General features: G+C 38.8%; 1 protein-coding gene across 1 annotated transcript; it reads right to left on the bottom strand.

Moving 5' to 3' along the window:
- Nucleotides 1–18433: 18433 nt before the first annotated feature.
- On the bottom strand, nt 18434–23478 carry bmp2b (bone morphogenetic protein 2b). The gene is made up of 3 exons (XM_065256354.1): nt 23139–23478; nt 21731–22104; nt 18434–19647 (listed from the first exon to the last, which is right to left on the bottom strand). The coding sequence occupies exons 2-3, from the start codon at nt 22089–22091 to the stop codon at nt 18773–18775; spliced, it is 1236 nt and encodes a 411-aa protein (XP_065112426.1). The 5' UTR covers nt 22092–22104; nt 23139–23478; the 3' UTR covers nt 18434–18772.
- Nucleotides 23479–25313: the final 1835 nt, after the last annotated feature.

The raw sequence follows: 25313 nt of genomic DNA, 5'->3' as shown, positions 1-25313 counted from the left end.
CAACTGTGCACACCACACAAATGCAGCAATTGATTTAATTTAAATTTTTTAAGATGAATAATGATTTTTAAGTTAAGCAACATTAGTTGTTTTTTGATACACATTGGTTCCAAACTTCATTTTTAAAATGTTTCAAAAATCTTATTTTTGGTTTGTGCACTCCAATTAATATCAATCAATCTGCAGTAGGTTTGTTTAATTTAAGCCCTCACAACAACAACAAAATACAGCTAAGTAGCTCAATAAAACACAATAAAAACATGATACCATAATAATAAACATGTTTTGAAAAAACAAATTAAAAACGAGTTATCTGGTCTTGTCAAATATACATTGTAAAAATGGAAAAGTGTTATCAACTTTAAAAATTACTGCTATTGGTAACATCTAAAAATATGTTTTTTTCAACGTATATGTTTATAAGTGAAAAATACTTTAAATAAAAAAATTATGTGTTACCAATTTTAAAGTATTTGTTAATCCAACTTTTCACTTTTTACAGTGTCCGGGCATGTACACCAAAGCGTTTAAAGAGCACCAATGGTCCGATTCATGATTTTACATTTCCTTTGGTGCATGTGTAAGTGTGTATAAGTACATGTTAACGATACGCAAAAGGTACAAACTCCAAAGTAAACGATGACAAGAGTTATCGTCTCCAACGTAAATCTGTTTATTTGGAGTACAACAAACTCACGGATCGTAGGCAACACTTCCTGGGATTTGGTGATGTTGACAAGACCACCGACATTATCATAATTCGTTTCGCTTCGGAGTCAGACTGTAAGTTAACTCCTGTTAGCATTGCATTGTGCGCAAATCTTTTAAACATGGTTAGGAGCGTCACATTTTCGGCTGATGGTATTCAGACCTAGCCTGGTGGAACCATCCTCTGCTATTTTGCTTCGCTTCATAGACAGAGTCTGGCTGGGCATAATTGACAATCGTTTTCCTTCTCGTGGGAGGGGCTTGTCTGAAGTTTAAAATCATTGGTCTAAACGTAAGCCAATCACATAACGTTTGGACATGATGTGCGTTATGCGCCAACTCAGCCGCATCGAATTTCTGCAGTAAAACACACGTATGATGTGAAAACAAACCCATTGAGCGAAATACCGAAGTTAACATGGTTATGAACGACTTTTGCAGATTATGTAAAGTAAATCGGGCCAGAGCTAGAACACGATCTCTACGGTGTCTTTCCACTCACGTCTAAGTGGAGGAACGCCCCTCTCTCCGCTCAAACTCTTCCACCAGACAGCCATAACCATATGTAAATTAAATCTTCCTACCTTATTTTCTGGTCAATCAGGGACGTCACCAAAGAATGTTTGCCCACGCGTCCTCCACCATTAACTGTGAACAACGAAATTCCCTTCCATGATTTCTCAATCGTTTTGCACGTCAAGCTGTGCTGCACACAGTTTCTCGCTGACGATCGGTAATAGTTGATAAATTAAACTTTTACCAAAACCTGTCTGGAGTAGGGCAACAACATAATGTCCATTCAAAATGTTTAACAAACACTCTTCTTGTTCGGGCTTAAGTTGGCAAGTGCCGGTTCTCCACAACAGAGCAAATAGCTTTCTGTGCCTCCATGTCCACAAACAACAACCGTACATTCGCGTTTAGCGTCTACGTCACGGCTCTCAGCCCGCCCTCTGTTTGTTGATTGGACCGGCGTTTTGAGACCGGAGGAAAACGGTTAGAATGGGAGATATCTCAAGCCGTTTGTCAATATGTGTTCTTGTCTGTACTTGTGTTCTTGTGGACTTGTGAAACGTCATCAGTCGCGGCCCAATACTGTTCCAATTCAAAGTTCGCATCAAGCCCAAGTTCACATAAAATCCCCGGATGTGTTCTTGATCTGCCCATTTTATCGAGGATGCATCAGAGGAGACTTGTGTGGACTTATGACAGCGAAGTTTCCCAGAATGCATTTCGCGTCAGGAGTTCGTTCTTCCAAATCTGAACTTGCAAGTTCGAACTACGATGGACACAAGTCCGAGTTCGGCGTACTTGGTTTTGAGAAACGGCTTCAGACTGAGTACAGAAGCGTAATGAAATTTAGCGGAAGTACAAAGTCTGACGTAGTCGGGCTAATTCAGACCAATCACAGGAAGAAAGTAAAATCTGGAGCTACAAAAATGTACAGTATGTGGAAAATAATGTGGGTTTTTTATACCATAAACCACGCAAACATATTGTATTATACTAAATACTACACTGCAAAAAATGATTTCCAAGAAAAATTTTCTTAGTATTTTTGTCTTGTTTTCAGTAAAAATATCTTAAAATTATTAAATTAAATGATTACATTTATTAAATTATTCTTAAATAAAAATGCTTTTTCCTGAGGAAAATAAGTGTGGTTTTTAGACCAAAAACATCAAATTTAAGTGATTTGTGCATAAAACAAGCAAAAAAATCTGCCAATGGGGTAAGCTAATTTTTCTTGAATTTTACTTGAATTTAGTGTTTAAGAAAAATGTTCAAGATTTTTTTGCTTACCCAATTGGCAGATTTGTTTGCTTGTTTTATGCACAAAATCACTTAAATTTTATATTTTTGGTCTAAAAACTAGATTTATTCTCTTGGGTTGTTTTGCTCATCAAGAAAAAGCATCTTAATTTAAGAATTTTTTTATATTTTTACTGAAAACAAGACAAAAATACTAAGAAAAGTTTTCCTTGAAAATCATTTTTGCAGTATAGGGGTGTCACGATTCTCCAAATCCTCGATTCTGTTACATTTTCGATTATAAGGTCACGATTCGGTACGATTGTCGATTTTTACCTTTTTTTTAAAGACAAAAAATGCTTTGCCATTATTATTTATTACTATTGTAGTTTCACATTAACATGCAGATTGCGTGCTTTTTCTCGCATGGGGGTTTGTGGGCTTCACTTTACCCGAGAGAGAGGATTTCTTCTTGCACGCACATGGACTTAATGCGCATGTCTTGGACTCTTTCTAGCATCTGAAATAAATACAGCGCATCAAAAGCACCTGCGCTTCTCTGCGCTTCTCGCTTCGTCTCATGTGCACGTGCTCTTGCATCTGTCCGAAGTCTAAACATACACTAAAGTAGTTATCCTCACGTATTTTTTCAGTTTTATGCGTTTCATGCAAGCTGAGGCAAACTATCCCTTTTGTTTAAAATATTACCCATTGCATCTTTGCGCCTCTCTCACTCTCGCTTACGTGCAGAGAGCTGCGCTCTGTCCGAGGTCAAAGCACTATGTCGTAATCCTGTTTATGATATGCATTTTAAGGAGTTGTAACAATACATCCCTTGTGTTTAAAATATAAATCTCTGAGAGTTTTTTTCGACCGGACATGACATGGGTCGTGGCAGCATTGACGATCCCATTTTTTAATTCCAAGTTCGAGTTTGTGACTTAATTTCGATCAATTTTGATTTAAATTGAAATTGTGACACCCTTACTAAATACACAAAATAACATCGTTTTTTAGCAATGAAATAGGTGCTCTTTAAAGATGGCTGAAAACATCAGGTGGATGCCAGTTGTTGTGAGCGCTTGCCAGCGTTTTTTTAGCTAATTGGACGGCTGATTGAGAAGTGACATTGATGAGCTGAGTGTTTCACGCAAAGTTGAACATTTTGTGCGCTCAACGTTAAGCATGGAAAAAATGCCGAGCCCAGGCGCATAGCGCTAAAAAACTGCCAGCTGCTGGGGTTTTTGAAAAGCAAGGCGCTTCCAATGGAAACAATTTAAAACAAACACCAGCCGCCAGTGTAAATGCTTTGGTGTGCACCCCTTCAACTTTTATAAAACTTTTGTTAAAAATCATGTTAAATGGCTGTACATTTATTGTTATACATTTGGCAGAATTTTTTATCCAAAGCAACTCAATTCAAGCCATACATTTACAGTATTATCAGTATATGTGTTCCCATCAAACCCACAATCTTTTGCACTTCTAATGCTCTATCAACTGAGCTACGAAAACAACAGTTTAATGTTAACATGCTAATAGTGCAATTTATTGCTAATAGTGCACTGTATGTGTATATACACACACACACACACACACACTCATTATGAGTATACTGTAAGTGATACATATCGAATCTGACTAAAATTAGGTATCTTAAAAGGCAGCAAAAAATCATGCCTTAAAAGGCACCTCAGAGGATTTTGTAGCAGAGCATTGATGTGCATTAAAGGCTCTGGGGAGCCCTTAAATGTTTTAGTCCAAAAAAAGAGAGAGTGCCAATGTTTCGCCCTAACCAAACATTCCCATCCCATTCTCACACATCTGTACGGATCGGCGATCTTTCAACGGTTCTATCGGACAGATTTTGGTGTTCGGACGCAGCACTAACTTTCCCACAGCAGACTATTAGAGCTGCACTCGCTGTCAACAGGCGGCCGACGGGAACAAATGGGGCGGAACCGAATGAAAGAAGAGACATGAAGAAAAGCCGTGCAGCGAAAGCTCAGAGGATGAATTAGGGTGGAAATGAATGTTGAAATATGCCCATTGCCCTTGTGCTTTCAACTTTGACCTTTAACCCCCGATACTTTCCTCCTCTTTGCCTGACGACCTCACTTCGGCATTTCCTGCCCTCTTGCGAACATACACCCGTGAGGTGTCGACTCGGAGATGTCGAGCCAGAGCGCCATGGCATTGGAATGAATTATCACATCTTTAGGATCCTACAGCTAGAAAATTAATAACAGAACTAAGAGCTTTCAATTATATAAAACTTCAAACTTGCTAAATTAATGCTTAATAAAAAGCAGTCACTAAAGCATAATGTTATCAATGAATGATGACGTTCGTAATGATATCGTATGGCTGTGTTAATAAAAAAATCATATGCATTCTTTACAATATACCTTTTTTAAACTGGTAAAGCATTGCGTTAGCAGTGCAAAGGTCATGGGTTCGATATCAGGGAACACAAATACTGACAAAACGTAAAGCTTCAATGCACACAAAGTGTCTGGCAAAATGCATGAATTTAACTTGCAAAATCGTGAGTAAACAAACAACACAGTTTTTATTCAGAATGAACTGTCCCTTTGATGCTACGCTACGCAGTGTTAAACATAAAGAGCTTTATTCTTGGCAATGAAGCAGTATTTGACTCACTGTACAAGGCAGGGACGCAGTCACAGTCGGTCGTAACAGGGCCGATGGGGTGGGCTGCAGGAAAATACTGGCACTCGGCTCAGTTTATGATCTTATGGCCAGATGTTTATGTTCCATAGGCTGGAGTGGAAAGCTGCCATGACATCAGTCAGAGGACAGCAGGATCCTGGGCCTGGGACAGGAAGTGACTCACAGGAAGTGAGGTGAGGCAGGCACACACACGAGTAAATGCATCACAGCCACATGTAATACAAGAGGCAGTCGAATACAACCGTTTTAAAACCTGATGATGGAGAAGACTTCATGCATCTTCAGCATCACAGTTCTCCTCTCATTACACAAGGTGACAACCATTCAAACTAAACACAAACATCCATGCAGAAAACATTTATATTTTAAAGGTCACCTGTTATGCAAAATCCACTTTTACAAGGGATCCGCTCCTTGTTTTTAAATCCCCATTAAACCAAAGCAGTCGCATTAGACATGCCGTTTTGATTCTCTTATCAATGTGAGGTCACATTGATAAAGCCCCGCCCACTTACAGTCCTGCATTACCGTAGTGTCCACCCTCAGCGAGTTGTACCCCACTAGATACTATTGTCTCAGACTGTATTAATCAGATCTATTTGAACTGAAAGTCTGTTTGCAAGGGAATGAGGAGCTGTGGCTCATTTGCATTTAAAGGTACAGACATTAAAACGCATTTTTGCTCTCACCCAAATATGGGCATTTTGGACATGCTATAATAAATGATCTGTGGAGTATTTAGAGCTCAAACTTCACATATATATTCTGGGCGCACCTGAGACTTATATTACATCTTGTAAAAAGGCCATAATAGGTGCCCTTTATTAACACAGTTATCTTGCATTGTCTATAAAAATATTTAAAACCAGAAGATTTGGGTTAATAATATACACAAATCAGTTTAATGTTTTTACCTTACCAAGATTCACATCAGTAAGCTTATAATAATAATGATTAATAAGTTGAAAGCAACATCAGTTGTTTTCGATACATAGAAATATGTACGTAAAGTAACCTGCAATTTTATGGTTCGAACTGAAATGGCGATAAAGAGGCAAAAAATACGAATGGCTCCTTTAAAGGCGGGTGCATGATTTTTGAAAAACACTTTGGAAAAGGGAGTCGAGCCGAGTACCAAAACACACTTGTAGCCAATCAGCAGTAAGGGGCATGTCTAATAACCAACATTGTTGCTTGGGTTGCGTATATGTGGGCGGTCTATCAACAGAAGGTCCAGAATCTAATGAGGTAGGGCCGTGTTTGTTTAAGTGATTTCAAAAATCAACATTGGCTTTCAGAGATCATGAAAACTTAATCAAACTATTCTAAGTATATGATATTAAATCTGTATCCTTACCTTACCAAGATTTACATTGGTAAACTAATAATAATGATTAAAAGTTGAGAGCAACATCAGTTGTTTTTCGATACATTGAAATATGTACGTAAAGTAACCTTAAAGGAAAGCCTTAAAGGTATAGTTCACCCAAAAATGAAAATAATGTCATTAATGACTCACCATGATGAGTTCAAACTCGTAAGACCTCTGTTCATCTTCGGAAACACCGTTTAAGATGTTTTATATTTAGTCCGAGGGCTTGTTGACCCTTCACGCGGATGACGTGTTATCCTCAGACTGTACACGAAGCCTGGGCACACACAAAAAACAGCTGGGGCGCACCAGATAACACGTCAGCCACGTCGTACGAGAGAAAACAAGAGAACACAATGCTGGATAAAGTCGTTATTTTTGTTATTTTTTGGCCAAAATGTATTTTCGATGCTTTAACACATTCTAACTGACCCACGGATGTCACATGGACTACTTTGATGATGTTTTTATTACCTTTCTGGACATGGACAATATATCGTAAGTATCAATGAAGGGTCAACAAGCTCTCGGACTAAATATAAAACATCTTAAACTGTGTTCTGAAGATGAACTGAGATCTTACGAGTTTGGAACGATATGAGGGTGAGTCATTAATGACATTATTTTCATTTTTGGGTGAACTATCCCTTTAATAAAACTATACTAAGTATAGATTTGCTTTTTACAATACAGAAAAAAATCATGTTAAATGGCTATACATTTTTGTTTTTGGAGTCGAACCAAAGTAATTTTGGATTCTCATTATTAACGTATGTAATGAACTTAAATGTTGTTTAAAAGTGTGTTTTATTATCTCACCTGGATACACAAAGTGAGCCAGGACCACCACTACAAAATAAAAACAGTATGACGCTCCAGTAAAACAAACAATACCTCTCAATGCAATTACACACTTAATACAGTCACCATGTCTGGTAGTAAACATGGAATTTACAGCTCGAATCATTCATTTCCATTCGCACAACCTCCACTGCACAGCTGGACGTTCGTCCGCATGACGTCCAAGCTAGAAGCGTCATGCTAATTGGTTAGTATGGCACAACATTACTCATTCTCTGAAGTGAATCGCAGAATTAAGCTTAAACTGATCAAGTGTGACTGATGCCATGAATCAAACTGGGCTGGGATGGTTTGTGTCCCCAACCGATGTTGCCGTGTGCTTCATACGAGGCCTGTTACGCTAATGGGAAACGTGTGAGGAGGGAATTAATGCCATACCACCCAGGGAAGCGACCCACTCTCTTACTCGCGGCCCCCTCCATCAAGCTCCAAGGCCCTGCAGCTGGCTGCTACCCCATGTTAATCCATTCTAAGCAGCAGGTTCAAAACTAGGCTTTGCAGCTAGGCCACCAACAGCGAGGTGTGTGTGCGTTCCTAGCCGGCCTTTTTCAACACAAACTTGCCTGATTACTCTGAGTGTACACTAAACGCATTTACTTTTTAGAGAGAACCGACCTGACATTGATACAGTCCTTGAACGTAACTCATTTAGAGGCAAAACCGGAGCAGATGTATCCGAAAAAGTCTTCAAAAACATTTTTCGACAATATAGCGGATTGTATATCAGCGACTCCATATGTACGGCGGGCCGAGTGAATCAGCTGGGCGCTAAGATAGAGCTGAATGTAAAGTGAAAGATTAATGCCATCTGCTGCTGGGATTTTAGGATGCTAACATCTGTGAAAAGTTGACGGAGGAGTGACTGTATAAAGATAGATGGTTATGTAGAGGATCTAATCCTTTGAGCTTTAACATGTGCAGGTAAATGATTCATATGAATCTGAGACCTTCTGTAGTGTCGTGCACATGACTTTATGTGACTGTAAATATTTCTCTCTGGATCGAGTCGTTTACATTTACAGACACAGGTGTATGTGTTGTTTGGCATGATGTACGTTCTCCATTCTTCGCTTTTCTGTTCTTCATAAGGGAATTCGAGAATTTTTAGGAATATTAAGAATAAGATCGAGTGTCCATTTCCAAAGAGATGTAAATGTATACATTTTAAGGTATTACATATGTTTACTAGGATTGAATCCACAACCTTTTGCGCTGCTAACGCAATGCTCTACCACTTAGCTAACAAGAAACATAATTACTTGTATATGTTGCAAAAGCAAAACAAGATTATTTAAAACGTTGGGATGCACCAAAGGTTCGCAACCAAAACTATTTGGCTTAAAATTGCAAAAAAAAAGCATTCGAATAAGTGAAAAAATCTAATAAATAGATTTTTTTACAGTGATACGAGACAAATTACCAATTTTTGCAAGGCTGTGCGTTCAACTGTGCATGTACAGTCACGTACGTGTAAAAAACAAACTATCCACCTTTTTCTCGGAAGTAAGTGATGTGACGTATTTCCTTTCTGGTTCGAGACTTCCGTTTCAATAGCCAGCCGGTAGAAAACAGTGTAGTGGGAGAGCGCATAAATCATGATTTAAACAGTTAATATTGGTTAAAAATGTCACAACTGTCCCTCTGGTGTGAGTTTTATTAAACTGCAATTTTTTATGGACTTGCTTTGGCGACACGTCAAGCTTCACGCGGTCCGACAAAGTCTGTCAGACCTATCTTTCTCATTCAACACATTGTAAGTTATTTGAACAAACCATAATAAACATATTAAACTACTACATGTATTGAGTATTATTTTCGTTTCATGAAAATATTATTACATCGCTTCTTATGCAGGTGGAGACATGAACAATTATTTGCTTACTTTTTAAAGTAGTTGCTTTTTCGTTTAAAACATAACAAAAGTATGTGCAAACACATTACTATTATAAACATTAAAAAGCATTTTTGTAATAATATATAACGTTAGTAGCAGAATAAATAAATTAGCTAAATCGGCATATTTTTATCAGCATAAAATAAGTTGTTTTTAAACAATTATTGTATTTATTGTTTACTGGCAGTTTATATGAAAGGTTTTACTGGATGGATTTGTAAATACAGATCATGAGTGCATGTGCGCCACGTACACATTCAGTTCTTGTGCATGGATTATGGTCAAAACTAATGCTTTGTAGAGATTTACTTCGTTGAATTAGCTATTATGGCAACCCCTAACTGCACAAATTATGTCGGCCTTCCTGGATTTTTATAATAAACATTAAACAGACAGTCAAAACGACACACTTGTGTCCTTCGCAGTAGACTACCATTAGCTTTAGTGGTTTACCGGAAGTCATAAATGGGAAAGCTCAAAGATGGCGGTGCCCACATTTACGTCAAGAAACAAGGGAGAATAATCCAGGCTTAACGCTTTTGATGAAGCGATCAAATAGCAATCAAAAAAATAAAGTTAGAAGCATGCACGCTTTATAAATGCAACAAACATGTCGGCAGTGTGGAAGCATTATTTCTGAGAAAGACCGAATGGTTTCGGTTGACGAACAATCAGTGCATCCCTATTAAGTTGTAAAGTACAACAATTATTTTATAGTTGTGTTTGGACCTAATTGTTTTATTATTTGCATGTTTAACTGTTACGAAAATAACGTAACAAAGCAAATAATCTTAAGGGTCCCTAAAAGGCTTTGTTTAACCTTTGAAATTGGATTGAAACGTGATCCAGGCCTTTCTTCGTGAAATTCACTTCAGTCCATTACTTAAGCCTTACCTAAATGTGCACTCGAGTGCACACATCACCGAAATTCTTGTAAAGATAGAGAACAGATAGACCACCAACTGCGTTTAGCGCTACACTACAGCTGCCCTTCAGAAACAAACACCCCGAATATCTCCTCCGACCATCTGTTTACATGCTTGCTCGCTGGAGCACTTCAAACCGAAACATCCTCCACGCAAAGCTTTTATGAGAAACATCAAAATGCTTTCATACACCCAGTCACTGCACTGCCATGGTTACCGTCAGCCAATAAATGTCAAGAAAAATGACCCAAGTTTACTACGGGGAACATGAGAGATGTGGTTTACTGAGGGAAAAGTGGCCCACGTCTCAACAACAAATGGCCAAGGTATGAGTCCTAGCGTACTGGCACCGAATCACAGAGCACACAGCGGATTTGACATGAGGGCATAAGAGCGTTCTGACTCATTCGGTTTAAGGCACCTGTTCTGTGGGTGTATGTGTTTATGTGTTTGCTTGTGGCTTTGTGTGCTGGCACACGCAGCCAGCAAAATTACTCGACTCTATTCTGGGTGGATACTGGTTAGTGAACACAACAAATGGGCCGTGGGTTTGGGGAGATAAAATACAATATCGGGTTTGTTTGACACATTAAATAAATACTTTCTGTAAGTATTAAAGGGGACATTTCACAAGACTTTTTAAGATGTAAAATAAATCTTTGGTGTCCCGCGACGAGAGTACAAATGTGAAGTTCTAGCTCAAAATGCCATATAGATCATTTATTATAGCAAATTAAAATTGACACTTTGTTGGTGTGAGCAAAAATGTGCAATTTTTGGGTGTGTCCTTTAAAATGGAAATGAGCTGATCTCTCTACTAAATGGCAGTGCCGTGGTAGGATAGTGCAGATTAAGGGGTGGTATTATCCCCTTCTGACATCACAAGGGGAGCCATATTTCAATTAATAATTTTTTTACATGCTTGCAGAGAATGGTTTACCAAAAAGTTACTGGGTTGATCTTTTCAAATTTTATAGGTTGATAGGAGCACTGGGGACCCAATTATAGCACTTAAAAATCGAAAAAGTCAGATTATCATGATATTTCCCCTTTAATACACTACCGTTCAAGAGTTTTAGTACACTTGACTGAAATGTTTTGTTATGTAAATATATAATATGTATAATTGTATTTGTATAACACATTAATATTATACATATTATATATTTACATAACAAAACATTTAGGTTAATATGTTAACAAGTTGGCACAAGTGTTTGTGTGTATATATGTATGTATATGTGTATATGTATATATATTATACTTGTGCCAACATATTAAGTGGCAACATATATTGTGCCAACATATTAAAACCATGATTTTTTTGACTGAATAATGGAGAAAAAGCTTCCAATATGAGCACAGAATAAACCTCATGACAGGGTTGCCAAGTCTGCGGGCTATTTCGACACTGTTCCCACAAGTTAAAGCGACCCCAAAAGTGTGACTTTTAGCCCAGTGAATGCAAATTTTAGCAGATGAACCCTGCCAGAATGAGATTTTTACCAGAGGACCCCCTCAAAACTAGTTTTGAGTAGTAATTGGGCAGGTTTTTTTCGGTGAAAACCTGGCAACCCTGCCTCAAGAAGCTTGTTGATAAAATGCCATGATTAAGATTTGTACATTCTATACACAGGGTGACTAAATTGAAAACGAGCAAAAATAACAGAGTTACAACAAAGTTTTCATAGTTATATTTGTGTTATTCCATAGTTTAGATGAGTTTACTATTACTCTAAAATGTGGAAAAATATAAAGATATAATGAATAAGTGATCTAAAACTTTTTAAACGATACTGTAAATTATATATTTGTTTACTTTTGTCTACTTTTTCTGCATTCATCCTTTTGTTGTAACTTTTGTATTACTTGAAAACGTATTACGGAAAACTTTATAAACCTTTCCTGTTTTGTATATTTTTATAATATTTTATAAGAGTCCCGCGCCCATATGCAAAAAATTTAAGGGCAACCTTAAGCCAGAGCCCCCCCCCCAACCTTGCCCGTTGGCACTGTTAACTGTGGCGCGCAGGTCTGTTAACAACATAAACTTTTAATAAGGTAGTTAAATATTTTTACTTTACTTTTTTACTTTAAAGGGTAGATTTAAATAAAGATTAACAAAATGTTTTGGGTAGTTTTTGACTCGTGACTAACTTCTCCACTTCTCTTTTCTCTTTGAGGCCCCACTTTTATGTTTATATTTGTCCATGCATCCTTAATGTTCATGTAGATAACCGCTATAGTAATCTCTCACACTATGTTTTCTTTTTTTTGGCGCTGCAATGCGTCATGTACAAAAAATTATGGTGTATTAGTCTACGGCAGCCGCGGAGTGCAAAAAAAAATAAACGCAAACAAGAAATGACGAAGAAATTAGACATTATGGAGAAATAAGAAATCACTACACAAGATATGCATACAAAAATATATTTATTGCTGCTGCAAATAAAAATAAAATTGAAAAAAATGTAATTAAAAGCTGGGGGGGCCCAGGGCCGGGCCCCCTATTGGCCCGGGCCCATTTGCACGTGCATAACCTGCATGCCCTGACGCTACGCCACTGACTAGTACACTGTTACCTATATATATATATATATATATTGTTATAGTGTTTCCAATTGCTGATAAAAATCTATAGCTTGTAAGTCACTTTGGATAAAAGCGTCTGGCAAATGCATAAAATGTTTATGTAAAAAATGTAAATATTGCCCCTGGTGGTCTCTGGTTTATGCTTTAATGTAAGCCTATGGGAATAATTTATCATCCGCCAGTTAAAAATGAAACAACGTGTTGCTTAGAAAAGTACTAACACTCCTCATCACCGCACGATTTGAGGCATCATTTATGCTTGTAGCACAAACAGTGTGGGATGTGTTATACACCAAAGTTTAATATTTAGAGTGATGGGTTTGTTCAAATCCCAAACTCTAAGTTTGAGCATTAGTGATGCTTGCTTAAGCAAACACCACAACCTATAAGGGTTTCAGAAGGAAAACACAGGTGGCAACAAAACTTTCCGATGACACCTCGGGTTAACTTAACCAAGCAAGGAACGTGGCTCCCGTCCACCGGCTGCCTGTAGAAATGAATCCATTTCAAAGATCTTCTGCCGCTTTAACCGGTGGATGTGCAAATAATCTGCTTTTCCAGGAGCAGAAGTGGAAAAAATCACAAACAAACACAAGACTTCATAAATACAACTGAGTCATTTCCTAACATTCAGCTGGCCTGGCCTTCACAAACAGACATAGGGCCTTTATTCTGTCCCCCTTTCCACAAACCCAACCCCCAGGCGCACACACAATAAATTTTAATAACGCAATAGAATAATGTGTTCTTTAAAGGAACATAAAAAATTAGACCCATCATTTTGGGTTTCACTCTGGAAAAGTCATTTCTGTATGTTTCTTTCGTACTTCACCATCATGTGGATGCGTGGCTTTTAAATGTTTTTGAACTCCTCCACACACGCTCGGTTTCCAAGTGTGCTGGACGTTATTTCACGGACGCTTCTCAAAGAGGCGTAGTGAACCTCCTCTCAAATTAGGGAGCCGCTGTGGCATAACAAAGGCTTTCCGATCGGCCGCAGACCCTTCAGTCCGAACTTCAGCGTCCCTCTGGCACGAGGCCAGCAGTCGTATCCCAGCTCGGTCGGGTTCCCCTCATCAAAGGTGCACGCTGCATAGTTTCCAAATGCCGACCGCCAGAAATCTGGAAATCGGATTCTGATGCCGTATGAATCTGGTCAGAGGAACTACAGATACTTTCGGTGTGGTTTGCATAAAGTGAGACCAATCAAATTATTGTTCCCTGCCAAAGTGAATCCCTCCCAACCAATGGCCGTGCAGGCTGCTGCTTGGAGAGCCATATGGTTGTATTTCTCAACCTTTGAAGCTTTAAAAAGAAAATTGGTCAAACTGTCTGTTCTGTTTGAATTAGAGTCACTAAGGTGTGTCCTCGGTGGATATCCTCATTGTTAAAAGGCTTTTAACGTGGAACCTGAGTTTACGCTGTGCTTTTAAGATAGATAGTTAGTGTGTAGCATAATTTTATTTTCTGGTGTATTAAACAAGTAATCTCATTTCCTTCTTTGAAATGCGTTAAATGCAAATGACCCACATTATTCCTGTTGCTTGCTTTTTTTAAAAGGCTTATTTTAGCTCTATGGGAATAATTAAAGTAAAAAAAATACATCTAATTTCTTAGAAAAGTAGGGACCTGTAGTAAAATTCCTGGGGTCTCATTTATAAAATGTGCGTAAGCACAAAACGGTGCTCGAAACGTGCGTACGCCAGTTCCCACGCAAAGGTTGTGATCAAACTTAACAAACTTAATGGGAGAATGGGCTTGCAGGGTGGTATATTTGGATGATTCATGTACGCACACTTGCAGGTGATCTGTGACTTATAAAGGGAACATTGCTTTGTTTTATAAGTCGTAGTATTTTTGACCTACGCCATTTTTGGCTTTTGTACATATGTACACTTTTAGTAAGGATCCTACGTAAAGTTTTATAAATGAGACCTCTGGATACTATAGTGCTGTTGAACCTCGCTATAGTAAATATTAGATAATTACTACAGTTTATCAATTATAATAATTAATGCTACAGAATACCGTAGTTTACAATTAATACTATAGCATACAATTCTAGAATAATTACTTTAATATACTACAGTACAGTTTGCTATAGTAAATGCAACCGTATTTTTTCATGTGGGCTATATTTTCAGAAATAGTTTTAAGCAAGCTCAGGCATGTAAAGCGTATTATTTAAATAACTTTGTTTATTTCTCACAAAGGAAAAAATAATGCAATCTAGCATGATTTAGATAAAGAGCTTACGCGTTCAAAAACACGTATTCCTTATGGGAAGTTTACACGGGTTTGGAGACATGATGCGTGCTCACATGGTTTTGAGCAAGTAAAATGATGCAATGATGATTTTTAATAACTCTTATTTTTATCACGTTTTGCAAACACAGAAATATTTTGAGCATTTAAAAAAATTAATGCTATGACCCCTTTAAAAGTGAAAAAAAAATGAAGAGCGCATAATTACCCTTGTGCAGAGAATTATGGGAAATGTAGTTTGCTAGCTTACGCCTGTCAATCTCTCTTTTTTGTTTACAGTAAAAAAACGAACAAACCACATATGTGCCGTCACCATTCACAATTACAACTTCATATGAATAAAAACGTTTATATTTTTAACTCACACTGTCCGATTTAAAAAATTAAGGGCTTTTGGGTTTTCAGCTGATAAGTCATTCCAACATAAAATGTGAACATGTCATTAACCTGCAGGTAATTTTACCTTTTTTAAGCACTAAGACTGCAGCACTGAGTTAAAGACAAACTAATACAAAATAAAAAATACCACAAAATCAATTTCAAATAGTGATTGTTGTTTTCCCACCAAACTGATGTCACTTCCTGAATGATGATGATGAATATAACCAATTTAAAGGAAAACACCACCGTTTTCAATATTTTACTATGTTCTTACATCAACTTAGACAAATTAATAAATCCCTATCTTTTTCAATGCGTGCACTTCATCTATGCACAGCGTGTTGTGAATGTGTTAGCATTTAGTCTAGCCCCATTCATTCCTTAGGATCCAAACAGGGATGAATTTAGAAGCCACCAAACACTTCCATGTTTTCCCTATTTAAAGACAAGTTCACAGGAGTGATGATGTTACTGTGCCAGAGGTCGGAGTGCTGCAAACTAAGTTGGTTAGTTCTCATTTTATCCACTTAAAAAATCACCACGTTTTATTTTGTGCTACCATATATACTTAAGTAACTACTCATGTCTTTAAATAGGGAAAACATGGAAGTGTTTGGTGGCTTCTAAATTCATCCCTGTTTGGATCCTAAGAAATGAATGGGGCTAGGCTAAATGCTAACACATTCACAACGCACTGTGCAAAGATGCAATGCACGCAGCGAAAAAAGACAGGCATGTATTAATTCATCCAAGTTGAGGTAAGAACATAGTAAAATATTGAAAAACTGTGGTGTTTTCCTTTAAAAAATATTCCCAAAAGAAAACATATTTGTTTAAAACATTTCAGTCAGAGAAATGAAAAAATAAAGATAGACATGAAATCATTCTTAATAAATTGCCATATTTCAATGTGAGTGTATAGCACTTAGGGAGGTTTCAGTAAAGATTACGGACGTTTCTCAATCTGAAGGCTGCAGCCTCTTGAGGTCACATTTCTAGGCTGCATAGGTCATCAAGAATTATAAAGTTATTATTATTCTTAGTTAATTGTAAACTGTTGTAATATGCTTATCACTTGCGAATGTAATGCTCAGTTAACTTAAATGAACCAGACTTGATGACGAATGCAGCCTGCATATGTGACCTTCGCAGAAAGCAGCTTTTGGATTGAGACATGGGCAACATCTGTTGAAACCAAATTATAAAAATTATTTTAAACCCCCTATACTGACTTAGTTGTATTATTTTGATTATAAAACGTATATGATTTTTACTGAAATTGTAAGCATACTCCAATGTAGGACTTACATGACCGTACATGTACAAATCTGGTGAATGACCCACCAGCCGAGGTACAGCCACTAGTGTAGTTATTTGGCCTAACTGAAAACTAAAATGTTTTATGGCTGTCTTTTGGGACTGTCTTGAGTTGACCCTGACCTTTCTATAGTCTCCCTCTGATCTATTGAGTAGTAAAAGAGTCAAAGGGTCATGACTTATAGACTGACAGAGCAGTAGGCTCAGGGGAAATGTGTGCTGAACGTGAAACACGGCAGTGGCATACAACTCAATTAAAGCTTTATGGACTCTTTAAAGACAAACTATTAAATCTAACACTCCTTGAGAAAGTTTTCCCATTCAGCGAGAGCACTGGATGGAGGAAGTAAGCTTTTACTGTTGCATGAAATGTAATTTTCATTAAAAGCATTCATTCTGTGCATGGAAACGGTTTCTTCTGGGGTTGCTTGAAATGCTGCTGAATGGAAACCGCAGAGGCTGTCGAGTTTTCCATACCAATACTGTGGTTTGGATAAAACAATGACAAACTAACACAGAATGTAAAACACTCATATTTACTCTAAAAATGTTAAAGATGCTCGGCCTTTAACAGGCTTTATGGTAACTGAATTGTTTTCCTTTTTCCATACATACCATGCATTTTGTGATTGATTAATTAAATTTGATGTAAAAAACAATTGTTCTTTAGTACAGCATTGCATTAACAATGCAAAAGGTTGTGGGTTCGAACCAAGAAAACACACTTAAAACATATACCTTAAAATGCACTGCAAGTCGTTTTAGATAAAATGCATTAATGTTTTGTCTATCTTGTAAACTGCTGTGATTGATCCAAATGGCACCATTCACTTTTAAAGGGGTCATAGCGTGAAAATCTGACTTTTTTCATTTTTAAGTGCTTTAATTGGGTCCCCAATGCTTCTATCAAACTATAAAATCTAAAAAAGAACAACCCAGTAGCTTTGTTTTGGTAAACCATTCTTTGCAAGCATGAGAAAAATTAGGTCGTTCGGATTTTGCATGTTTTGTGACGTAGGTCTAATCACAATAATACCACCCCTTAATCTGCACTATCCAACCACGGCACTGCCATTTAGTTCAGAGAGAAAAAGACTTTTTGACAGCACAATTGAGTTTCAATTTCAACAAACCACCATCATTGCGATCATTGTTTGCGTTTCATCAGCTCATTTGCATTTTAAAGGACACACCCAAAAAACGGCTTTTTGCTCGCACCAATTTTAGCATGCTATAATACATTTTCTGTGGGGTATTTCGAGCTAAAACTTCCCATACACAATCTGGGGACACCAAAGATTTATTTTACATCTTAAAAAAAAATCTCATAATATGACCCCTTTAAGTGACCCAGACTTTATCCCAAGGCTGATGGTGCCAAAAATGTTAATGTGCGGTAATGCTGCCGAGATTTAGAGATGGAATGTACATCAACATGAGTTAAATTTCCGTCTTTGTGGCATTTTAAGATTATGTACAACATGCTTATTTATGGCATGTCACCAATTCTGTACTTAATGAATCAGCTTATCAACTTTTAAGTATGCATGATTATATCTGAAATCCAGACATAACACCAGGAGAAAAATGCACTGTAACCGAATATCTAAAAAAATCTAAACAACTGAATATTTGTTATATCATGACTTTTAAAGTGAACTTCATCATCCAGGTTTTATTTTTTTGTTTCAAATAATGTATTTCCAGATGCTCGCTGAATGAAGATCATATATTTTTTCATGATAAATACACATCATTTACAAATAAAGTGGTTATGCAATAAATATGTCATAAAAATCTTAGCATTATACTTCATGTGCCATTGCACTTGTTTTGAAATGTACATGGGAAAAAAAACATCTTCAAAACCACTGGAAAAAGTGAGCGATCTCATTAAAATATTTATTTTCCCATTTCTCTCGGTCAACATAAATATATTCATATATATTTTTCTTCCTCCAAAATAGCTCTGTTGCATAAATAAAAGTCTTCATTGGGGAGAATTAGCTCTCATCTGCACCCGCAGCCCTCTACCACCATGTCCTGGTAGTTTTTTAGGATGACTTTCTCGTATTCATCCAGGTAGAGGAGAGATATTGGGCTGAGTTCTGTGGGTACGCAGCAGGCTCGGGGTATGTTGGAATTGACCGAGTTCACCAGCGTTTGGACGATGGCGTGATTGGTGGAGTTGAGGTGGTCCGACAGCGGAAAGGGGCACTCACCGTGGCAGTAGAAAGCGTGGTAGCCGGGCGGTGCAACTATCCACTCGTTCCAGCCCACGTCGCTAAAGTCCACGTACAAGGCGTGCCGCCTGCAGTTAGTGCGCTGGTGGTTTTTCCGGCGCTGCTTTGGCCCTCGCCGCGCCTGTCGCTTCTCTCTGTTCGAATGCAGGACGGCGGTGCCCTGACCGTCGTGACTGTACGTCACCAGCAGGGGCCGGGCCTGCGCCCATGAGTCCTCATCAGCGTGAAGGGATCTGCTCACCCTCACGTGTCTCCTCCGGTTGCTGTCCGTCTCCTCCGGATGGAGCACCTCCACCAGGAGGCCGTGGTTGTGCCGGGAGTCACTCGCCCAGCGCGCCACGGCGGAGCCCACGTCGAAGCTTTCCCAGCGCGTGTGAGAGTCCTGCACCAAGCGGGTGTCAAGAAGTCTAGTAAGGGGTTCTTTGGAGGGTTCCAGTGCTGGCCTGAACACCTCGTAAATGTTTATACGGTGGAAGCCCCCCGCGCTGGTGCCGTTGCTCGGGGAGGCGTCGCCGAGGACCTGGTCCCTGAAAATTCGCAGCTCCGCGGCCGCGATAAGTTCCTCGATGGGAACGGAGGTCAGGTTGAAGAAAAACTGTTGTGTCGTTTTTCCCTTCAGACTGGACAGTGCCTCCAAAGCTTCTGGTGAAATGACAAGAAAAAAAAAATCACACCGTTAGACACATATTACATCGTAGCAGCAGTTTGGCTTAAAAAAAAGAATATTGTTCACTGAAGAGAGGTGAATCCGAGCTTAACGCGATTAGATTTACACTTCAGGCTGAAACCTGACTTTTTGAATAGGATTTTCCACTCAGCATTTTCTTGTCTGGTCTGAGTGAGAGATTATACGTTAGGACCAGGTGTTAAAACGCTCTTAAAATGAAAGGCTAGCTGCGAGCGGGAGGCTGTTTGTGCTGCCGTGGAGTGACAGCATTCTCTTGTTTCCAAAGTCTTTATTCGATAAAGGTTGCAATCAGGATAGGAACAGCTACTCCTACAACTCAATGCCTTAAAATAAAACGACTTACACCTTAATCTCTTTTGAAAAGAGACGTTTTGGAAATTCCATTCCCAATAATCCAACCTATCTGCTTCATAATCACAAAGAGCCTGTGGAAGATAAGCACGCTTTATTTGATGTGGGAAAGCCCGGTGCTCTCTTTCCCTCTTTTCGTGAGCCTTTCTTCACCTTTCCTTTCATTCCCTCAGTCGATCCGTCTTGAGGGGGAGTGACTGTACTTGCTCGGGCTTGTCTAACACAGCCAGCCACAGTTATGAGCGTATTGACATTCCTAATATCTGTTTGTACGTTACGCTAAAACGAGGTGGCAACAACAAATGGCAAATCGAACATTTTTGACACCTACCTGCCTCGCATATCACGCCTAAGCATCACTCCACACTTCAAACTATGGGGCCGACACCAAAGCAAAGTTAACAGGTTTTGCCACTACTTGATGCCATGTGTAAAAGTGAAATCATTACGTAATATTAAAACACGCACTGCGAAGGAATGTGATGAAAATTTTGATTTCAAACCTGAGGCATGGGAGGTGCTAAATTACTACAGAGGGCATGAGCATAGCATGGGTGTCAATGGAGAAACCTTTAATTTGTTTGTCTAAACGTAAACATCACAAGTGCTGTTTGCAATGTGTCAGCTCAACCACTGGATGTCATCCATTCAAATCTGTGCCGTTTCACAGGACCGCCCCCCAAAAAAACCCGTAATCACTCGTGTATGGATCCCTCCTCTTAAAAAGCACTCTTTTCCACAAAACAGCATGTTAGCGTGCAAATGGGACTTTGCTAGAAATCCTTTAGAAGCAATACCTATGACAGCATCAAAGTAATAAAGACACGCAGCCTTAGAAAAGTGTGTCTCTGTGGCACAGGTTAGGTTGACCTTTAGAAACAAGTCATTTTCACACGCACAATTCATCCAGAGCAAGAGAGGGCATGTTGCTTGGATCATTTAAATCACATAACACACCCAATAGACTTAATTGACACGGCACCTGATCACACTTGGTTTGTTTGGATTTCATCAGAAAAAGAAATAGGTCTTTCCAGTGAATTTAAATTTGCCCGTTCAACAAGGCCACCCACAATCCTAAACTGTCTCAAGTAGTTTGGGTAGAATTACTTGGGTGTGTGATAAAGACCTGAGCAAAACTGGACACACACAAGGAGAGAGAGAGAGAGAGAGAGAGAGAGAGAGAGAGAGAGAGAGAGAGAGAGAGAGAGAGAGTGTGTGTGTGTGTGTCTAAACACTGAGATGCAAAAACAACATATTTAATTTCTTCAGCTAGCAAACGGGCATGCAACAAATCTTTTCTGTGCAAACATCATCCCGGATGTCTCCATGAGGTTTGCTACTGTAATCTGCAGATTCTTGGTAAATAACAAGCACGTGAACGCATCTCCACGTTTGTCTGGAAAACTACTGAGTGCACTCGAACACTATCAATTATTTTGGGTAATGTCGCCAGTTTTTTGCCTCTTTAATAACAGTGGGAGCTGCTTGCGGAATGTCAATAGTTTTCCAGCGGTTGCGTCACATCATTCCACGTAAATTATAGATTGAGGTTAAATAGAGATCAAAGAAAACCCGCAAACTCGAATAGTAAATTTAAATACACTCGAAATAAAGCTGTAGTCTATACATCAAACAAATACACAGAGAAAAGCACTGATTTTCAGGTGAAAAATGAACCCTCACCTTCGTGATGAAAGCTTCGGATTGTGTTCGCCCTGCTCGCCGCGCGCTCCGCGTGCTTCCCCATTGCGCTCCTCGGGCGCCGTGCGTGCGGGTCATCGCTTTCAGAGTGCATATGATACAAGTCCAGCATGTATTGAGGGACCACGGCCGATTTACTCGGTGTGGGTTTTCGCTTGAGTCCAAACATATTTAGCAGACGAAGCTCGAACTCGTTCAGGAAGGTTGTGTCGGTGCGCTCCGTCGCGTGTCTCCCCGAATCACCGTATTTCCGTCGGTCGATCTCCGGAATGAGTCCAGCGGCACCTCCCAGCAACACCTGACCGAGCAACAGCACCGTGAAAGCGCGGACCACGGCGACCATGATCAGTCAGTTCCTGTAAACAGGGAACATGAATTAGTCCTCCCATTACCAACACTGCAAACGTACAAAGTTGTCATTTAATTCATGCGTTTCATCCTAGGCGACTTACGGTACAACTAAGAGACCCTGGAGAGACCTTGGGTTAAGTGTCTGGTTTAGGGGCGCAATGGTTCATGGATCATCCATAGACAGGTTTGAACCTTCAAGCATTCATGTGAGTTTATTATCTGATATTTGCTTAATAGGGATGACCTATTCGTTTAAATCCTAAAAACACTTCTGAGTAAGCAAAACTGTGCGCACTCACAACATCGCAGCTTAAAACTGTAACTGTAACTACCTGGAATGGAGAAAAAAATCTCAGAGCGCATTCAACCTGAGGCTGCATCAAAGCTATCCAGAGATTTGTATTTTTAGGGATGTTTTACTCGTTGTTTTACTTTGAGGTAATGAACGAATAATAAAGTTAAAGACTATCTCCGCCTCGGGCTATATAACAGATTGATCCGTGCGCTATCTCGGCGCGAGAGACTCCAAAGCGGATGTCAGACAAACGGGATGAAACAGGAAAGGGGGGAATCAAAAGAAATCGAAAGAAGGGAGTCAAGAAGACAGCAGACATGGAGTCTGCAATTAAAGGGAGATAAGAGAACAGCGTCTGGGTGGGGGTGCACGGGTCTGCCTTTAGATCGCGCAATGCTAGGCATGAAAGGAAAGTCTTCAAAAGGTCTGGAACGAGAAATTTTGGCGAGGAGAGGGCGACTTGTGAGGCTACAGGTGGTAGATCTTACGCAAAACAACCCAAGCAACAAAGACGACAAAGAGATCGGATGATAAGGAAGCGGCGAAAAGTGTTTGCTTATAAATCATTTTGCAGATCTTGATGTACAGACTTTATAAATAAAAAATAAGTTATGTACAAGTTGTAAACAGAGGTTGTAAAACACATTCAGGCAAGCTTGAAGTTAAACATTTGTTTTAAAACAATCGCATTCTTTAGACATTGCACAGAGATACATTATGACAAGTAAAATGTTACATAGTTACCGAGGGTGCAAGCGCTGTGCCCGGTCTTCGTTCTCGTCGTCTCTTAAATTCCTCATGAATTCGCGTTTTAATCCACAAACGATTTTTTTATCCCACGACAGAGAGTCGCAGCAACTCTGCTCGCCTCTTCTTGTTCATACTCGTGCAACACTTCAAACGCAACTTTAGCACAACTTTAAAATAAAATGGGCAAATGCTCAGGTCAACGGCAGCAATCCCAAACCCGACAGCGAAACAGCAGAGGCTCCTGGATGTGTCATTTTTTAAGTTTGTGAAGTTTTCTGTCGCTGCTTGAGCAGTCGCTGTATGGGAGCGTCATCTCCGAGTGCGTCGCGCGCCGCGTCTGTGCAATTGATTGGAGAGTTGCGCTGTCCGTGCGCGAGGCTTTTTGTTGCCTGGTGATGTCACAACGCCTGTCATGTGCGAGTCCATTGAAGCGCGCCGCGTTTCTCCAGTCAAACTTCTAAACGTGTCAACGTTATGATTGTGTTAATGGGTCGGATTTGTTGTGGCGCATTCCTGATATTAAATCTATGGGCTTTATCCCACTCAAAAATGCCTACAGGCAGCATTATGGGAAGATTATACAGTGATATAATATTACAATTAAAATAAAAAAATATATTTTAAGAAATTAAAAACTTTAAATGGATAACAAAATGTATCTTTATTGTGTTTTGGTTTCTTTACGTATTACGTAGTAAGTGGAAACATCTATCTATCTATCTATCTATCTATCTATCTATCTATCTATCTATCTATCTATCTATCTATCTATCTATCTATCTATCTATCTAAATGTTGCGCGAGACCTTAGGAGACTTTTTGCGTCATAAACTTAGTATAGTTTGCGAGATCAAGGCGGGATTTACAATTAGATCCCGAGCAGACAAGATTCTGAAGACGTGTTTTTCTCTTATTTCAATAACAATGTCCTGTGTCTTTCGTGTCGACTGGTGAGGGTTAAAAGGTTTCTATAACGCAACAGTCTGTTTGTTTGCATAAGCATGTTGTACTGCTTTTCACTTTAAACCACAGGTAACAAACTTTCAGGTAACACAGGTAAAAAATCTAATGCCCAATAAAAAGTCTAACCTTCAGCCACACCACCAAGACATCCAAAGGATGCTAAAGATGGGGACATCCAACTTCAAAGTACAGTGCACTTAATAAGTAATATATGTTATATAAATATTACTTATTGAGTGTACTTCTAGGTTGGATAACTTAGTTCCTTAAACAGAACCTCTGAATAAATTTACCAGACAATACTAGAAGACACGGTCACTTTTAAACCCCCTTACCAGGGGGGAGAGGGCCATCACATTAGCAAATTCTTTGTTAATGAGTATAATCCAGTTGTAAAACAAGATTTAATCCAGCCATTAACACATCTTGATCAATGATAAGCCAGGGTTTACCTTACTCACAAATGAGTAAAGGTATTGAACATCATCCTGGTGTTGCTGGAGTTTAATATAGGCTACTTATAATATACAAAAGGCATTTGGCTTTATAATAAAATATGTCACATGTGGATTAAAGGGATAGTTCACTTTAAAATTCTGTCATTATCATCGTCATGTTGTTCTAAACCTGTATACATTTCTTTTTTCTGATGAACACAAAAGAAGATATTTTGAGAAATGATGGTAAAAACCCAGCAGTAAGTGACCATTGACTTCCATAGTAGGAAAAAAATATTTTGGAAGTATTGAGATAAATGATGAAGAGATATTTTGATAAATGATGATAAGCACACAGTTGACAGTACCCATTAAATTCCATCATATGTTTTTTTCCCTACTATTGAAGTCAATGGTCACTATCTGCTGTGTGTTTACCATCATTTCTCAAAATATCTTCTTTTGTGTTTATCAGAAAAAAGAAATCATACAGGTTTAGAACAACATGAGGATGAATAAATGATGACAACATTTTCATTTTAAAGTGAACTATCCGTTTAAAGAGAAAAAAAAAAAATATATATATATATCATATAAAATGATACTAACACAGGGACATAAATCATAAAAATAAACTTGTAGCCATAAAGGTCAAATGTCAGCGATAAATGAGGTCAGACTGAAACCATTACTGTTAGACAAATCCACAGACGTCTGCTTAGTCAACAGCACGCTGTATGTAGAAGGAATCCGCATATGAAAACCTCTT

Source organism: Paramisgurnus dabryanus, chromosome 12 (genome assembly GCF_030506205.2).
Source record: "Paramisgurnus dabryanus chromosome 12, PD_genome_1.1, whole genome shotgun sequence".
Classification (NCBI taxonomy): Eukaryota; Metazoa; Chordata; class Actinopteri; order Cypriniformes; family Cobitidae; genus Paramisgurnus; species Paramisgurnus dabryanus.
This window is presented reverse-complemented; position numbering and strand designations above follow the sequence as displayed.